This window comes from Dromaius novaehollandiae, chromosome 31 (assembly GCF_036370855.1).
Source record: "Dromaius novaehollandiae isolate bDroNov1 chromosome 31, bDroNov1.hap1, whole genome shotgun sequence".
Classification (NCBI taxonomy): Eukaryota; Metazoa; Chordata; class Aves; order Casuariiformes; family Dromaiidae; genus Dromaius; species Dromaius novaehollandiae.
Genome location: NC_088129.1, coordinates 945,961 through 958,205, shown reverse-complemented (window position 1 = coordinate 958,205; position 12,245 = coordinate 945,961). Strand labels below are relative to the sequence as shown.

At 55.9% G+C, this 12,245-nt stretch overlaps 1 protein-coding gene across 1 annotated transcript; it reads left to right on the top strand.

Annotated features, from left to right (window-relative positions):
• Positions 1-749: 749 nt before the first annotated feature.
• Positions 750-11,401, top strand: LOC135324089 (butyrophilin subfamily 1 member A1-like). Its single transcript, XM_064499543.1, has 11 exons — positions 750-801; positions 1,752-1,772; positions 2,915-2,935; positions 3,287-3,307; positions 3,406-3,592; positions 4,799-4,842; positions 5,658-5,678; positions 6,447-6,467; positions 6,759-6,779; positions 9,257-9,283; positions 10,140-11,401. Exons 1-11 carry the CDS (start codon positions 750-752, stop codon positions 10,706-10,708), a joined length of 1,005 nt encoding a protein of 334 aa, XP_064355613.1. The 3' UTR covers positions 10,709-11,401.
• Positions 11,402-12,245: the final 844 nt, after the last annotated feature.

The window sequence follows — 12,245 nt, the reverse complement described above, 5'->3', positions numbered from 1 at the left end:
CTACACTCGATCCACCAGCAGTTGGTAACGGCCATTCTGCTTTCTTCTTGCAGGCCAACTGCAAGGCCAGCTCGGTGAGTGTTTGGTGGCGGGTAAGGGAGGCGGCATGTTACCAGAGGGGAGGGTGGGAATGGGGAGCGCAGTGTGTGCATGGAGGCAGAGGTGTGAGCGCAGTGCCCTGTCTTTGCTAAGTGCCTCTTCCCTTGCTTTTGTAGCTCGGGCGAAGGAGGAGAATGGTAAGTGGTCTCTGCCACCTGGGACATGGCCCTTCTGGAGAGGTGCCATGGTGAGAGGCAGCTGCTGGTGTCCCAAGCCCCGGGGCTTCTTGCCGCAGGCAAGGAGCCCATAGTTGTGAGCTTTAGTGGAGCTGCTGTCCCCGTGCGGAGGCTGCCCAGCGGAGGTCTTTGTCTGCAGCTGCAGCCTGCCCGGCAGGGTTGCCTGCGCAACAAGAGCATGTGGGAGGGCACAGAGAGGGCCGGAGGGCAGAACTGCAAGGAGGTGTGAGGGAAGGAAGGACTAAAGGTGAGGAGAGGAGGCAGCAATAAGGAGGGCAGGAAGCCATCTTGGCTGAGTGGAGGAGAAGGGAATGGTGGAAGCGTGTGAGGTCGGAAGGGCATGAGGAAGGAGTTGCAGAAGGAAGGCTGGAGGGTGGGAGGGAAGAGTGAAATGAAGGAAGTGAGGTGGATAGGCCTGCAGAAGCGCTTTGGATGGATTGAGCAAAGCAGGAGCAAAGGCCAGAAGGGGTAAAGATGGGCATGAGAGAAGGGAGAAAGGTGGTGTGGGGGAAGCATGAATTCTGCGGTAAGCAAAATTCAGCTTGTGTTAGCGCTCTGCTTCGGGTGTGTGTCCAGAGTGGTGGCCTCAGTTTAGCTGTGTGACTGCAGGTGCCCAGGGGTTTCCCAGGGCAGGGCTGGACATCAGCACTGTCCTGGACTACTTGCCCCAGGCTGCCATCTTCCGCCAAGAAGCAGTGGTCTGCTAGGGTCCTCCCCCCAGTGCTTTTGCAATCCATCCAGCAGCAGTTTGTAATGGGGCCTTTGCTTTCCTTTGCAGGCCAACTGCAAGGCCAGCTAGGTGAGTGAGTGCGTGGTGGCGGGTGAGGGAGGCTGCTTGTTGCCAGAGGGGAAGGTGGGAATGGGGAGCGCAGTGTGTGCATGGAGGCAGCCCTTGGCCCGGCTGGCCAGGCAGGAAGCCTGCTGCTTGCCTCCAAAGGTGTCCCTTGCCCTGCCACCCTCCGCTGCCACGGCAGCCCTGGCAAGCTGGACTGAGCAGGCAGCAGGGCCTGGAAGCCAGAAGAGCTGCCATTCTTCGGAAGGCTCTCTCTCTCCACAACACCAACACCAACACCTCTCCTTTCTGCTTCCCTTTGCCTTTTACAGACCGCCTGCTGGAAGAGCACAGTAAGCGCCCTTTCCCTTCTGCTACTTCTTGGGCAACCGTGAAGTGCTGAGACCTCCTTGGGGTACCTGCGCAGCTCAGGAAAGCCTCCTGGCCTCACCCCATTTTGCAGGCACACATGACGTTGTGATAATCAAGGGCCTGTAGAAAGGGAAGGCCATGAAGTCAAAGGCTCTCCTTGTGCCCTGGGTTGAGAGGTTGGTCCTGGAGTGGCCAGGGCACAGAAGCTGGCCTGGGAAGAGAGCTCCAACGAGGGGAAAGGAGAAGTCACCAAGTGCCTGGGTGGGGAGCCGTGGTGGGGTCTGAGTGCAGTGCCCTGTCTTTGCTAAGTGCCTTTTCCTTTGCTTTTCTAGCTCAGGTGAAGGAGGAAAATGGTAAGTGGTCTCTGCCACCTGGGACATGGCCCTTCTGGAGAGGTGCCGTGGCGAGAGGCAGCTGCTGGTGTCCCAAGCCCCGGGGCTTCTTGCGGCAGGCAAGGAGCCCATAGTTGTGAGCATTAGTGGAGCTGCTGCCCATGCAGAGGCTGCCCAGTGGAGGTCTTTGTCTGCAGTTGCAACCTGCCCGGCAGGCTTGTGTGCGGAAAAAGAGCACGTGGGCAGGAGGCAGAGAGGGCCGGATGGCAGAAGCAAAAGGAGGTGCGAGGGAAGGAAGGAACAAAGGTGAGGAGAGAAGGAAGCAATAAGGAGGGCAAGAAGGAGGGCAGGAAGCCATCTGGCTGAGTGGAAGCGAAGGGAATGGTGGAAGCGTGTGAGGGCAGAAGGGCATGAGGAAGGAATTTCAGAAGGAAGGCTGGAGGGCAGGAAGGAAGGGTGAAATGAAGGAAGCAAGGCCTGCAAGAAGGCTTTGGATGGATTGGGGGAAGGGTGGAGCAGAGGCCAGAAGGGGTAAAGATGGGCGTGAGAGAAGGGAGAAAGGTGGTGTGGGGGGAGCATGAATTCTGGGGTGAGCAAAATTCAGCTTGTATTAGCGCTTTGCCTCGGGTGGGTGTCCACAGCGGTGACCTCGGTTTAGCTGTGTGACTGCAGGTGCCCAGGGGTTTCCCAGGGCAGGGCTGGACATCAGCACTGTCCTGGACTACTTGCCCCAGGCTGCCATCTTCCGCCAAGAAGCAGTGGTCTGCTAGGGTCCTGCCCGCAGTGCTTTTGCAATCCATCCAGCAGCAGTTTGTAATGGGGCCTTTGCTTTCCTTTGCAGGCCAACTGCAAGGCCAGCTAGGTGAGTGAGTGCGTGGTGGCGGGTGAGGGAGGCTACGTGTTGCCAGAGGGGAAGGTGGGAATGGGGAGCGCAGTGTGTGTATGGAGGCAGCCCTTGGCCCGGCTGGCCAGGCAGGAAGCCTGCTGCTTGCCTCCAAAGGTGTCCCTTGCCCTGCCACCCTCCGCTGCCACGGCAGCCCTGGCAAGCTGGACTGAGCAGGCAGCAGCGGGTGGAAGCCAGAGGACCTGCCATTCTTCAGAAGGCTCTCTCTCCACAACACCAACACCTCTCTCTCCTTTCTGCTTCCCTTTGCCTTTTACAGACCGCCTGCTGGAAGAGCACAGTAAGCGCCCTTTCCCTTCTGCTACTTCTTGGGCAACCGTGAAGTGCTGAGACCTCCTTGGGGTACCTGCGCAGCTCAGGAAAGCCTCCTGGCCTCACCCCATTTTGCAGGCACACATGACGTTGTGATAATCAAGGGCCTGTAGAAAGGGAAGGCCATGAAGTCAAAGGCTCTCCTTGTGCCCTGGGTTGAGAGGTTGGTCCTGGAGTGGCCAGGGCACAGAAGCTGGCCTGGGAAGAGAGCTCCAACGAGGGGAAAGGAGAAGTCACCAAGTGCCTGGGTGGGGAGCCGTGGTGGGGTCTGAGTGCAGTGCCCTGTCTTTGCTAAGTGCCTTTTCCTTTGCTTTTCTAGCTCAGGTGAAGGAGGAAAATGGTAAGTGGTCTCTGCCACCTGGGACATGGCCCTTCTGGAGAGGTGCCGTGGCGAGAGGCAGCTGCTGGTGTCCCAAGCCCCGGGGCTTCTTGCGGCAGGCAAGGAGCCCATAGTTGTGAGCATTAGTGGAGCTGCTGCCCATGCAGAGGCTGCCCAGTGGAGGTCTTTGTCTGCAGTTGCAACCTGCCCGGCAGGCTTGTGTGCGGAAAAAGAGCACGTGGGCAGGAGGCAGAGAGGGCCGGATGGCAGAAGCAAAAGGAGGTGCGAGGGAAGGAAGGAACAAAGGTGAGGAGAGAAGGAAGCAATAAGGAGGGCAAGAAGGAGGGCAGGAAGCCATCTGGCTGAGTGGAAGCGAAGGGAATGGTGGAAGCGTGTGAGGGCAGAAGGGCATGAGGAAGGCATTGCAGAAGGAAGGCTGGAGGGCAGGAAGGAAGGGTGAAATGAAGGAAGCAAGGCCTGCAAGAAGGCTTTGGATGGATTGGGGGAAGGGTGGAGCAGAGGCCAGAAGGGGTAAAGATGGGCGTGAGAGAAGGGAGAAAGGTGGTGTGGGGGGAGCATGAATTCTGGGGTGAGCAAAATTCAGCTTGTATTAGCGCTTTGCCTCGGGTGGGTGTCCACAGCGGTGACCTCGGTTTAGCTGTGTGACTGCAGGTGCCCAGGGGTTTCCCAGGGCAGGGCTGGACATCAGCACTGTCCTGGACTACTTGCCCCAGGCTGCCATCTTCCGCCAAGAAGCAGTGGTCTGCTAGGGTCCTGCCCGCAGTGCTTTTGCAATCCATCCAGCAGCAGTTTGTAATGGGGCCTTTGCTTTCCTTTGCAGGCCAACTGCAAGGCCAGCTAGGTGAGTGAGTGCGTGGTGGCGGGTGAGGGAGGCTACGTGTTGCCAGAGGGGAAGGTGGGAATGGGGAGCGCAGTGTGTGTATGGAGGCAGCCCTTGGCCCGGCTGGCCAGGCAGGAAGCCTGCTGCTTGCCTCCAAAGGTGTCCCTTGCCCTGCCACCCTCCGCTGCCACGGCAGCCCTGGCAAGCTGGACTGAGCAGGCAGCAGCGGGTGGAAGCCAGAGGACCTGCCATTCTTCAGAAGGCTCTCTCTCCACAACACCAACACCTCTCTCTCCTTTCTGCTTCCCTTTGCCTTTTACAGACCGCCTGCTGGAAGAGCACAGTAAGCGCCCTTTCCCTTCTGCTACTTCTTGGGCAACCGTGAAGTGCTGAGACCTCCTTGGGGTACCTGCGCAGCTCAGGAAAGCCTCCTGGCCTCACCCCATTTTGCAGGCACACATGACGTTGTGATAATCAAGGGCCTGTAGAAAGGGAAGGCCATGAAGTCAAAGGCTCTCCTTGTGCCCTGGGTTGAGAGGTTGGTCCTGGAGTGGCCAGGGCACAGAAGCTGGCCTGGGAAGAGAGCTCCAACGAGGGGAAGGCTGAAGTCACCAAGTGCCTGGGTGGGGAGCCACAGCAGGGTCTGAGTGCAGTGCCCTGTCTTTGCTAAGTGCCTTTTCCTTTGCTTTTCTAGCTCAGGTGAAGGAGGAAAATGGTAAGTGGTCTCTGCCACCTGGGACATGGCCCTTCTGGAGAGGTGCTGTGGCGAGAGGCAGCTGCTGGTGTCCCAAGCCCCGGGGCTTCTTGCCGCAGGCAAGGAGCCCATAGTTGTGAGCTTTAGTGGAGCTGCTGTCCCCGTGCGGAGGCTGCCCAGCGGAGGTCTTTGTCTGCAGCTGCAGCCTGCCCGGCAGGGTTGCCTGCGCAACAAGAGCATGTGGGAGGGCACAGAGAGGGCCGGAGGGCAGAACTGCAAGGAGGTGTGAGGGAAGGAAGGACTAAAGGTGAGGAGAGGAGGCAGCAATAAGGAGGGCAGGAAGCCATCTTGGCTGAGTGGAGGAGAAGGGAATGGTGGAAGCGTGTGAGGTCGGAAGGGCATGAGGAAGGAGTTGCAGAAGGAAGGCTGGAGGGTGGGAGGGAAGGGTGAAACGAGGAAGCGAGGAAGCAAGGCCCGCAAGGCTTTGGATGGATTAAGGGAAGGCCAGAGTAGAGGCCAGAAGGGGTAAAGATGGGCGTGAGAGAAGGGAGAAAGGTGGTGTGGGGGGAGCATGAATTCTGGGGTGAGCAAAATCCAGCTTGTATTAGCGCTCTGCCTCGGGTGGGTGTCCACAGCGGTGGCCTCGGTTTAGCTGTGTGATGCTAGGTGCCCAGGGGGTTTTCCAGGGCAGGGCTGGACATCAGCACCATCCTGGACTACTTGCCCCAGGCTGCCATCTTCCACCAAGAAGCAGTGGTCTGCTAGGGTCCTGCCCGCAGTGCTTTTGCAATCCATCCAGCAGCAGTTTGTAATGGGGCCTTTGCTTTCCTTTGCAGGCCAACTGCAAGGCCAGCTAGGTGAGTGAGTGCGTGGTGGCGGGTGAGGGAGGCTACGTGTTGCCAGAGGGGAAGGTGGGAATGGGGAGCGCAGTGTGTGCATGGAGGCAGCCCTTGGCCCGGCTGGCCAGGCAGGAAGCCTGCTGCTTGCCTCCAAAGGTGTCCCTTGCCCTGCTGCCCTCCGCGGCCACCACTGCTTTGGAGGGCTGCAGTGAGCAGGCAGCAAGGCCTGGAAGGAAGAGGGAGTGAATGAAGTTTCTGAGGTGCAGGGAAGGGCTGAAGGGTGGAAGTGCAGAAGGGTAAGACGCAAGGAAGTTGACAAGGTAATGGATCAATGAAAGGGCGGAGGAAAGGAGGGGGGAAGGAATGAAGTAAGGAAAGAAGGACAGGGTGAAGGAAGGTTGGTAAGAAGGGAAAGGAGGAGGGGAGAGGTCAAGGAGGTGTGAAGGAGGTTGGCAGCGAGGGTGATGGAAGTGCAGAAGCTGGGAAGGAGGGCCTGGAGGAAAGGGAGGTCGGTGGGAATGTGAAGTTTCCTGTGAAGTTAAGCCAGCCCGTGTGAGCTCTCCTTTCACAGGTGGGTGTCCACATTGGTGTCCTTCGCTTGGCTGTGTGACCCCAGCTGCCCAGGGGTTTCCCAGAGCAGTCCTTGGTGTCAGCACAGTCCTGGACTAGGTGATTGAGGCAGCTGTGTCCTCAGGACAAGCCAAACCTTACCAGAGTGCCCTTTGCAGAGCCCCCTGCAATCCATCCCCTGGTCAGCTGTGAGCACACTTCCCCTTTGTTTTGCAGGGGGAGCTGAAGAGAAGATAGGTGAGTGCTCTGTGGCATATGAGAGGCTCCTTGCCCTTCAAAGAGAGGAATGGGGCATGCTCTGGGTCCGTGGGCTCAGCCCTTGGCTCTGCTATGCAAGAGGAGAGCTGGCTGCTTGCCTCAAAAGTGTCCCTCACCCTCCTGCCCTCCGTTGCAACGGCAGCCCTGGCAAAGTGGACTGAGCAGGCAGCAGGGCCTGGAAGCCAGAAGAGCTGCAATTCTCCAGAAGGCTCTCTCTCTCCACAACACCAACACCACTCTCTCCATTCTGCTTCCTTTTGCCTTTTACAGATCGCCTGCTGGAAGAGCACAGTAAGCGCCCATCCCTTCTGCTACTTCTTGGGCAACCGTGAAGTGCTGAGACCTCCTTGGGTACCTGCGCAGCTCAGGAAAGCCTCCTGGCCTCACCCCATTTTGCAGGCACACATGACGTTGTGATAATCAGGGTCCTGTAGAAAGGGAAGGTCATGACATCAAAGGCTCTCCTTGCGCCCTGGGTTGAGAGGTTGGTCCTGGAGTGGCCAGGGCGCAGAAGTCGGCCCAGAAAGAGAGCACCACCCAGGGGAAGGCAGAAGTCACCAAGCGCCTGGGTGGGGAGCCATGGCAGGGTGTGAGCGCAGTGCCCTGTCTTTGCTAAGTGTCTCTTTTTGAGGAGAAGGGTAAGTGGTCTGTGCCACCTGGGACATGGCCCTTCTGGAGAGGTGCCGTGGCGAGAGGCAGCTGCTGGCATCCCAAGCCCCGGGGCTTCTTGAGGCAGGCAAGAAGCCCACTGTTGTGAGCCTTAGTGGAGCTGCTGCCCATGCGGAGGCTGCCCAGTGGAGGTCTTTGTCTGCAGCTGGAGCCTGCTGGCAGGGTTGCGTGCGGAAAAAGAGCGTGTGGGAGGGAGGCAGAGAGGGCTGGAGGGCAGAACTGAAAGGCTTTCAAGGAATACCTGACTCTGCATGTGCCGAGAGCTCTCCTCTCCAGCCTCCTCAGTTCCTGCCCTGCTCTTGAGAACTCGGCAGCCCACAGCCAGGCACTCCGTGGCAGCGGTGGCCAGCACAGCCCTGCAAGAAAGGGCAGAGTCGCTTCCTCGCAGCCCTCCATCAGGCAGGCTCTTGCTCATGCAGCATACCACTGCCCTCAGGGTGTTGAGAGCACATGGCTGCCTCAGCTCCTGCGGAGCAGAGCTGCTCCCTGACAGGGCCGTGACTCCATATCCTCATGCCCACAGAGACCTTTTCTTCCTGGGGAGCATGAACTCCAAGAAAGGGTAGGGAGAAAGAACCAAATGCTTGGGTGTGGAGTCCCAGTGGGGTGTGAGCCCAGTGCCCTGTCTTTGCTAAGTGCCTTTTCCCTCCCTTTTGTAGCTCTGGTGCCCAAAGACCCCAGGCTTCTTGGGACAGGCAAGGAGCCCATTGTCATGAGTATCAGTGGAGCCGCTGCCATTGCTGAGACCCCTGCCCAGCAGAGCTCTTCATCTCAGCTAGAGCCTGGCTGTCAGGGTTGCTTGAGGAACAAGTCCATGTGGGAAAGGGACAGAGGTGGAAAGAAGGAAGAACTGAACTAAGGGAAGGAAGGGAGAAGGGTAGAAGAGAAGGCAGAGAGATGTGGTGAAAGCAGGAGGGAAGGAAGGCCGATGGCTGGAAGGGATGGGAATGGTCAAAGGGAGGAAGGGCCAAAGGAGGGAAGTGCAGAAGAAAGGAGAGGAGGAAGGAGGCAGGGAAGGAAGGGAGGGATTAAAAGGAGGGAATGGATTGAAGGAAGGCAGGAGAAGAGAATCAAAGGGGTAAACATGGGAATGAAAGGCAGGCTGGGGGTGTATTGTTGCTGTGAGCAAAGTCAGCTTGTGTGAGCTCTGTTTGTCTCAGGTGGGTCTCCACAGCAGTGACATTTCTTTGGCTGTGGGACACCATCTGCCAAAAGGCTTCCCAGGACAGGGAAAGCAGTCCCCCAGTGCTTCATGCAATCCAGCCACCAGCAGTTTGTAAACACCTTCCTGCCTTCTTTTGCAATGCAACTGCAAGGGCAGCTAGGCGAGTGCTCTCTGACATGTGAGAGAGGCTCCTCGCTGCTAGAGAGGAAGGTGAGAATGGGGAGCGCTCGGTCTTGACGGGCCCAGGCCTTGGCCCTTGCAGCCAGGAACACAGCCATGAGCTCAGTCTTTGCTTCAGTGCTTCATGCTGTCCATCCACAGGCAGCATGTAACCAGACTTCTCTTTTGTTTGGTGAGGCAACTCAAAGCACAGGTAGGCGAGTGCTCTCTGGCGTGTGAGAGGCTCCTTTCCCTGGAAGTAAGAGTGAGAATGAGGAAAAAAGGAGTGGGAAGAGAGCTCTGCAGTGAATTAGGTCAAATGGTCACCCGATGTGAGTGGTTAACACTGGCACCACAGAGTCATAGGAGTCGAAATGGCACCGTGATCTGAAACGTGGTGGTTGGTCTGGAAGAGCACTCTGACTTTCCCTTCCTGGACAGCCTGTGGATATCTCTGGAGGGACATATGTTTCTCCCTTTTTCACTGTCTGCTGTCTCTCCCGCCAGGGCCCATGTCCCCTCTCCTCCTCCTTTTCAGGGGTCATGTGTGTGTGAAAGGTTTCCCAGAGAGCAATCTCCTGAGTAACCCAAAGGATTTCCCCCTCGTCTGGAGGATGACAGGGGCCTTTGGTGTCTTTTCTGACCTGTAGAACCAAGACGTTTCTGCAGAAGAGCATGCTCTTCTGATTGGCAACGTGAAATACACGTTAGCTCAAAGGAGACAAGGCCACCTTCTCACATCCACTTACTGCTTCCCTTATTCATTTTCCTACAGAGTTTTTGAACATACAGCGTCACAAAGGTAAGAGAGAAACAAAGTGGCTGACTCCCAGCTCTCCGGGCCTGGACGTATATTTGGAAGTGTATTTGTCCTACGCAGAGAACAATTCAGAGGACACCGTCTTTGCAGCAAGAATTGTTTCTTAACCTTTCCCTTCTTGCCCTGCTGCCCAAGACCCTGCACAAGCCTGTGTTACAGCAGCTGGCATTTCAAGTGGCATTCACTCTTCTCAGAAGAAAAGGGCAGGTTTTAGGAAGAATGAGAGGCTCATTTCAGGGAGTCAGCTGGAACATTTCTACTGCATCTGTTCCTGAGCATGCCTTGCTGACCAGTACCTGGCTGAGCATGGGCAGGGATCAGCAGCTGGGACTCTGCTGCCTACAAAGGCCGATTCAATAAGTATCCCATCAGCCACCCGGCCTGCTTTGGCCGTGCAGTCTTGGCCAGCCTGATTTATCCCCAGACTCATGCAAATAGCTGATGGGCTTCTGCTTTTGCCCAGAGAAGCTGTATGTGCCAAGACATGGTTCTTTTCCTCAGCTCACCTGTGCAGAGTCTCAGTGGTGAAGGAAAAGGGTGGTAATCCCCTTACATTGCTTCTTGGCACTACTTGCATTTGCAACAGAGTGTCTCTGAGTTGCTGTGCATTTGACACACGCTGGCTGCTCTCTCAGCACAACATAGAGGAGAGCAAGGGACATGCGAGATCTGGGAGGGCAATGGTTGGAGGTATCCTGTAGCAGAGGCTAACTAGGGAAGATGGAAGAGGAAGGGGAGGGATGGCAAGGGGACAGGAATATGGGGAGCCAGGGTAGAAAGTTTCAGAAAAGCAGCCCTCGTGGTTTTTGATACTGAAGGAATGACTTGGTCTTTGCAGTGGATGTGTGCCTGGATGCTGACACAGCTCATCCAAGGCTGGAGGTGTCTGAAGATGGGGAGAGAGTGACAGACACTGGCACTATCAGAAGTGTGCCCAGGACAGAGAAGAGATTTGATTCCCACACTTTCCTTTTGGCCAAGGAAGGATACACATCTGGGAAACACTATTGGGAAGTGGATGTTGGAAAGAGAAGAAACTGGGATGTGGGCATTGCCCGGGAGCCTGTGGCTCGCAAAGGGACATTGACTCTGTCTCCTAAGAATGGCTTCTGGGTCATAGGGTTAGCAGATGGGCAAGAGTATTGGGCCCGCACAGAGCCTTGGACCCGTTTGGCTGTGAGTGGGAAACCACAAAAGATTGGGATCTTCCTGGACACCACAGCCAAGCAGCTGTGCTTTTATAATGTCAGCAAGAAGACAGCTGTGTACACTTTCAGCCTTGGTGGAGAAAGCAGCCAGGAAGGGAAGTTCTTTCCCTTCTTCTCAACAGGCTCCACTTCTGCAAAGCTCGACACAGAGCCACTGAAAATAGTCCAGGGCTTTGAGGAGGATCATGATGATGAGTAAATGGATTACCAATATGGAGATCCAGGAAGAGACTGCACTCCTATCAGACATCTATCCCCAGCTTTGTGCCCTCCAATCAAAGCGCTACAGCAAATTCCTACCAGACACTCCCATCACTGCTTGCTAGTCCTTCAATGAGCCAGACAAGAAGAAGAAACCTTAGAGTTCAGCTGCTAGCCACTTAGTGCAGTTTACCTTCACTTTTTGTGAGCAGAACACTCTCATGTGGCAAAGCCCACGCAACTTCTCCCTCGCACAGTTCTCCAAATACTCTTTGGCAGAATGAAAATGTCTTTCCCTCCCTCTACATTGCGGGTGACTGCTGTCAGAATACCAGAACCCAAGGTATTGGCAGTAGCACAATCAACAGAGGAGGCACCGGACACACAATCACATGCCAGGATGCTGGAGAATCCTTTTTCTCACCCCTAATTCCTGGCAGAAAAAGCTGGCAGAGTGAGATCCATTTCATCAATCTCTTATTTTAGAGTGAAAGGCAGCTGCAGCCCAACATGCTCTCCAGCAAGCTCTGGTTGGCATGATGCAGCAAGTGGCACAGACACATCAGACCAGCTACGACTCTCTGCTCTTCTGCCTGATTTTGCTAACGCTGATTGTCAAAAATCCAGCTGTAATGCTTGTGCCAAGTGCATTGCATGTAACTGGGATTATAAACAGCAATGGATGTGGGAATTGTGTTGCTGTTTTGTTCCTTTGACAACTTCTCAATGTCCTTTAATTCTTAAGCAAGTAAAGGACCGTAGCTCTCGTACAGGTGAGGAAGCCAAGCAGGGGCCAGCTCCTCTGATGCCCATGATCCAGAGTGCAGGATGCAGTGGAGCTGGGTTCCCAAACACTTACTGCATCCAGTGGAGGAAAACTTCATGGCATGTATTTACAAGCCTTACAGAGACATCCGCAAGAGCTGAGCAGCAGTCATTTGCTAGAGTCACCTCCCCAAGAGAGGGCCGAGGGGATGGTGAGGGATGGAAGACTTTCTCCTTGAAAACGCCATGACTGAATCAATAAAGGCAGATCATGAATCTGAGCTTTGAAGCAAAGAGCAAATCGCAGAGTGTTAAGTCATGTAACCTGCTGAATTTTAGGAGGTGGGGCACATTTGTTTTAATCCGTTTCCCTTCCCTGGTTTCCCAGTACACGGGTCTGCAGGACATGGCAGCCTCCTCAGGGCACCTGGCAGCTTCCACGCCTTCCCTGGTAACACCCCGAAGGTCTTGGCAGCAGGGCTTCACCTTCTCTTCACCTTCCCGCTCAAAGTGGTAGTCAGGGTCCTGTCCAAGGTGTCCCGGAGGATGCAGGGCACAGGGTCAAGAACATCTTGGGGCCTTCTGTCTGCCCTGGCATGGAAGCCATCTGCCCCATACACACTGCTCTGAACGTGGTCCCTGCAGAGGGTGACCTGAAATGGTCTTCAGACTACATATCAATGGACTGTCTCAGGATGGGGGACATGAGGGAATAGAGAATTTGCTGTGGAGTTACCGGGCTCTCATCTACATCTGTGGGGATGATGCTT

Coding starts and splice junctions, on each gene's coding strand:
- LOC135324089 (XM_064499543.1), top strand. CDS start 750: ATGGGCATGAGAGAAGGGAGAAAGGTGGTGTGGGGGAAGCATGAATTC. Junction 802..1,751: donor GGGGAAGCATGAATTCTGCG/GTAAGCAAAATT, acceptor TTGCTTTTCTAG/CTCAGGTGAAGGAGGAAAAT. Junction 5,679..6,446: donor CCAACTGCAAGGCCAGCTAG/GTGAGTGAGTGC, acceptor TTTGTTTTGCAG/GGGGAGCTGAAGAGAAGATA.